The sequence below is a fragment of the Anneissia japonica genome, unplaced genomic scaffold (genome assembly GCF_011630105.1).
Source record: "Anneissia japonica isolate Jap-2015-1 unplaced genomic scaffold, ASM1163010v1 scaffold287867_len1003013_cov215, whole genome shotgun sequence".
NCBI classification, from domain to species: Eukaryota; Metazoa; Echinodermata; class Crinoidea; order Comatulida; family Comatulidae; genus Anneissia; species Anneissia japonica.
The window spans coordinates 538,111-543,913 of NW_022684320.1; the positions used below are offsets into that span (position 1 = coordinate 538,111).

Consider the following 5,803-nt stretch of genomic DNA (forward strand, 5'->3'; position numbering starts at 1 on the left):
CCACTAGGGCTTTCGTGAGAACCAGGCTTCTGATAACACTGAGAACATTTTATAAAAAAACACAGCTGCTTTAAGCTTCATCATATATGCGAGTGCTTATATTAACACAATGGCCTTTACGACCCAAACCAGACATATTTCGATAGGTCAACTACCATAATCAGTGAAGAGATTTCACACCTGCAACGTATATATGAATAATAATAAACAATACTAGGCATGACCATAGTTTATGAATTAAACCGTAATAACAAGTAAAACAATAATGAATAAAGATGAAGCAGAATAACAATTTATTATTCACTTGCTATTGTTATTTTGTTTCACCTTTATTCTTGATTCATCAGCTATTCAATCGTTAGTGATTTTTATAGTGTATATCAATATTTGTAAGGTTAACCAATTTCCTTTCTGTTATTCTCAGTTTACATTTTTCTGAAGACGCACCACTTGTTTAAGTGCCGCCGATGTAAATGGGGAGAAAGTAAAGTAAAGTAACATGTGATGAAAATGTATTAACTGATTGATTACAATGTGAGATGCAATCAGTTTATTTGTGTATTCATCCGTATTCTGTTAAGACAGACACAGCATTAAATTTTCATCATCAAATCAATTTTTCGCTAAGGTCTGTTATACAGTCATAATTACTATTCGCATGTAAGTAGCGCCAGTAATGATCACAGTTCATGTCACGTATCGCATTTTACATTGACTAACAACTTGATAAGAAAATGGACAAGAACATAGATCTATAGTGTAAACCAGATCTTTTGGATAGTATTTTGCCATTGTTTAGTGCTATGTAGTATTAATTTATATATCAAATCAAGCAAATCAAGTTGCTATGTAGATAAATAATAATGAATAATGATAATAATAATAATAATAATAATAATGATCAAATAGGAACATGTCGTATCGAGCATAGCTCATCAACGACAAGTTAGTTTATTTCAGTTGTATGAAAAAAGGTGTCTCTGGCGGGATTCGAACATGTAACCTCTCTCTGCTAAGGCGAGTATCATATCTATTAGATCACAGAGACCTATAGTATATCGTGCAGTTCTAACCCACCAGGCACTACTGTATATACACCTACATACAGGCTTGTATAGGCCTTTACCATTATCTTTTAGTGGTTAGATAATATTATTACGCAAATGACAAGGGTTGGTGTGTACGGAAAGCGTGTTTGTGGGTATGTATCTGGGTATGTGATGCAGAATGTGTGTCCTGGCTGTCTGAATACCGTAGGCGGTTTTCTGGAGTCCATTGTGAACGTGACGTGTATTAGTGGGCTACATCCCAGTCATAAGATTGAAAAGTATGTTTACATTGTACTAGAAAACTGACAAGATGAATGTGACCAGCTTGCTGGGTGTTCTTTGGTCAGAAACATGATGTCTCTCCCCACTTACGGTTTCAAGTGTGAGCCTAGTATGCTGTCGAATGTCGCTGATCTCACGAACCCATGAGCACAACTTCACGGGTGCGGCACTCGCATAATTCTAATACAAATAATTTTTGGACAAATGAAAGCAAAGCGCAACTGGATTGGTAAACACTTAAGTAATAACAAGTTGATGGCACTAAAAGGGCTCTGGCCTTAGTAAATATGACCCAAGACAAGTTTTCGGTGATTATTTATATTGAGACGACTTAGGCACATGGGACGCCAACGATGAAATAATAGCACCAATTTACAGACATGGAACTACAAATTAATTTGATTGTTACCGGATTAGCAAACATTTCACATTGATTAACAATTATTCTCTAATCAATACTTTATTTAGGTCTTGTGAAGTATACTCCTCGTTTTAGTTACTTCCGTTTAAACTTCTTCTACAGGACCATACGTTCTCCGGCTATTGTTCCCATACAACCGAATAAAATTTTAAAATAAATAAATTAAAAAATCATATTTAATTTTACCATATTATAATAATCTAATAACTATAATAACTGTATTGATAATAATAATAATTATTATTACTATCACTATCATCATAATGACATGGGCGGTGGATGCAATTAGTGATTGGTTAGGCACCTCCACACACACTCGGAAACAACATTAACAACCTTTAAAATGTGTTTTAGGTGTACCGTATGTTGCCAGTAGAAGTTAGGCTGTTAAATAAGATATACAAAATTTGGTTTCCAAAATTGGGAAACAGTATGCTATAATTTTAACCCCAAAAAATTATATGCAATATACAAAACCAATTATGGGGTCTACATATTGTAATGATAATAAAATATCATGCACTCTCATAACAGACTGAGAAAAGCAATGTTGATATCGTTGTTTATTTGGGTTTTTGTAAGCATTAGGAATTTCTGATGATTTTCTAACAAAAAGGGAAATTTTAATCGATATGACAATCTCATACAAAGTTAAATTTAAGTAAAATAAGTCTGTATGTTTCATCACAAGATAATTTAATTGAAACACCTACACTATTTGACTCAGCATCTTGAGAAAAAAAAGTAACTTATCACGAAGTGAAGAAAATTGATTTAAACGCTCTGAAATAGAATCTGATTTTGAGCATTTTCAGATCAATATTAGCATATTAAAATAATTATTGTTATAAAAGAAAATTCATCTGTAACGTGTCAATATAATTATGTTTGATTGAAGTTAATGATTAAAATTAGTGAAAATGGCCAACATCTGTTTTCTGACCCGACGGTCACAACGACTACGAGTGCTTTAATAATTATTGAGGGGAACCTTTCATTCTTTCTTTCAATGGCCTGTGAAACAGAGCCTCACACACACACCCCGTAAATGCTCTATTTCTCTATTCTCTATTTTAAAAAAAACAATACCGAAAGGTCCACTGATTAATCATAGATAAGAAAGTATAATACATACTCCAAGTATTGAAATACACGCCATCGTGTTGGGATTCAATATTTCGACATTAATTATTTCGACATCATTCCTGATGATGACATAATTAATGTCGAAATATTGAATCCCAACACGATGGCGTGTATTTCAATACTTGGAAAAACAATACAGTAACTGAGTTTAGAAAGGTATAATTAGGGCCCGTGTAACAGAGCCTTCCAGACACACCCCGTAAATTCAGCCTGTGCACGATCGACTGTCGATAGCTTGGACTAAACTCACGGAGGCAAAATTCCTTGTGAACAAGCAAATCGGGCTTCAGAAGAACTCTATTTACAAAATGATACAGTAAAATTTGGAAAGATATAATTAGGGCCTATTATTATATTATAAAATATTACTCTATTGTTAAACATAATGTTTATCTCAGCACATTAGCTCTTTGGGTGAGCGCCTGACTGCCAGAACACTTCGGCCGCCTATGATAATTTTTAAAAGTATTTGATGAAGTCATCGTGACTATGACGACTATTATTTGTCACCGAAACTGAGATCATTCATATCAGATCATTTAGGTAGAATCGGGTGAGCGGACCACGGTTGTGCCGTCAACTTATCAGAGAACTACTTACTACTAAATCCGTTTAGAAGTTGTATCGATTTTCTCTGTAGAACACATAGATTTAGGGATCCAAGAAGTGATACAATCAATCGTGGAAAACACGTGCAGAAATGGATTTTAATCTTTTTGGCGGCTCATACAAACCCTTGAATTGCGAAGGAGTTCAGTTTTAATCGTGCCAATACATTCAGAACGATTGGCGCATCGTGACTGCCAATTTAGCAGACGTGTGTTAAGTTGCATTTATTTCATCAAAACATTGATCCTGATTGATTAATGTGAAGGAATAGAGCAACGTCGGTATTTTCACAATATTAGTTAAGCCTACCTGATGTAGCGTTCTACTGATCACTCACTCATTACTCTAATCGCTCAACATTGAATCGTAACGTTTTCTGCTAAGGCATGTTACGTGGAGCTCCACTCGTATTTGTGCTTATAACATGTGTGTGTGCCCAAGGTGTTGACAATGCTCCTCCCGAATTAGACGCACCCCCGGGACGGTTGTTTCGGCTAGACCCAGTTGAGGTAAGAATAAGAACATCTGACTTTTCACCTAGAAAACCCGACCTTTTTGCTCTGCTTTTCAATGTAGGCTTACACATTAAGTTACGACAAGATGTAACAACAAGGTTCAATAGAAACGAGACCGTTACCAAGTTTATTTTATTGACTTATATTTTGGTTTATATTCGTCTAATTTTGTATTTTGATTTATAAGGTAGTGTAATACTGTACTGTACATTACATAAAAATACTGTTGCTCTTTAGATATTGATTGATTGATGGATGGCAAAAAATATTACACAATTTTGAAAAAAATAAGCAAAAAATTGCTTGCTTAACCTAAAATTCCTAGAAAGGTAACTTCATTTCTATCATAAGCATTAACTATTTTGTAAGAGGTGTCAATGCATTGTAAAGTAGATAAACTTACATGGAAGGTAATATAAAGAAGCTGCGATAGGACGCAATTACCTTGTGGCGTAGTGGTATTGTTCCTATTTAAAACTAGTTGTAGGCCTATTCCAGCGGCGTAGAAAAGTATTTTTCATTGTGGGGGGGGGGGGGGGGATTGAAAATGGGGGGGGGGGGTGATTGAAAATTCTTGGAATTGACATAAAATTACTGATGTCGTTCACACCCTTCAGTGTGAAAATGTGGCTTGCTTTGCAAGCACATCTAACATCTAAGGAAAGAAGAGCTTAGATTGGCACCAGATTGAATAATTTTATCAACATTAATACATTATGCTAATTTTCATCTTTGTAAGCGCATAAGACATTGCAAATTATTTCTGTGACAGTCTTTTGAAGTGTGTAAAGCTCCATTTTATCCCATACATAGTCAACATATTTGGGGGGGGGGATGATACAATGGACCACCCCCCCCCCCTCCATCCTCCATCACCATCCATGATGCCGTCACCGTACAAAACCTGATTAGGGGATTCTGATCAGATGATTGATGGCTGGTGCTGTCACCAGTATGGAAGTGTATCAGCATTTTATTTGTCATCGAAACTGATCACTTAGGTAGAATGGGCTTGAAATTCATAGCTTCTACTAAACACATGTGGTTTAACCATGGTTTAACTGTGTTACTGTTGAACGCTAACCTAAACACTTAACACTTCTTAATTATTTCTAATTTTTTCACCAATTTTACGTTTGTCATGTTTTAGTATTTCTATATTGCGTAGAATCCTCTTCTTTTTGCCTATAATTCTGTTTAATCGCCATCCGTTCAAGCTTTATAGATTCTTGATGTCTTTTGAAATCCATGGTTTGAAGTTTCGATTTAGATTTGCTGGAGAAAAGGTATTTCGATGTCTATTCAATATTATTATGTAAGAATTGCATAAAATGTCAGTCTGTAAGCCTAATGTAAAAAATGTATTTAATAATTAAGAACAAATATCGCGCGCTGTGTCTTTTTATGTGCCAATGACGTTGTAGCTTGATGCATGATGTATTTTATATGGATGCGCACAATATGCCATAGTAATGTAAAATTAATCCATGTAAAATGAGAAATTAAGATGAATTTAAACACTGAGAGGATATAGAGAACAAAACAAGATTATGAATGTATTGTTGTTTAAGATTAAAGACTGCTTCAGCATTTTGTTGATCTCTCTTCAGCAGTTTTCCAGTTGCTTAAATTCACGTCTGCACACTTCACTGCGACAACTGAGATATTTAATACAGCAAATATTGTTATAAAAATTCTCATCAGTATACTCAATCATTATTAGTTATATATTATAATTATATATATGTATATATATGTAGGCCTATATATATATATATATA

The 5,803-nt window shown here is 34.5% G+C and overlaps 1 protein-coding gene across 1 annotated transcript in view; it reads left to right on the plus strand.

Moving 5' to 3' along the window:
• The first annotated feature begins 3,455 nt into the window (after positions 1-3,455).
• Positions 3,456-5,803, plus strand: part of LOC117104540 (transmembrane prolyl 4-hydroxylase-like) — a 9,619-nt gene continuing 7,271 nt past the window's right edge. Inside the window, exon 1 of the mRNA XM_033245399.1 lies at positions 3,456-4,016. Coding sequence (XP_033101290.1) covers positions 3,894-4,016 — 123 coding nt within the window. The 5' untranslated portion in view covers positions 3,456-3,893. The remainder of the gene's footprint in view (positions 4,017-5,803) is intronic.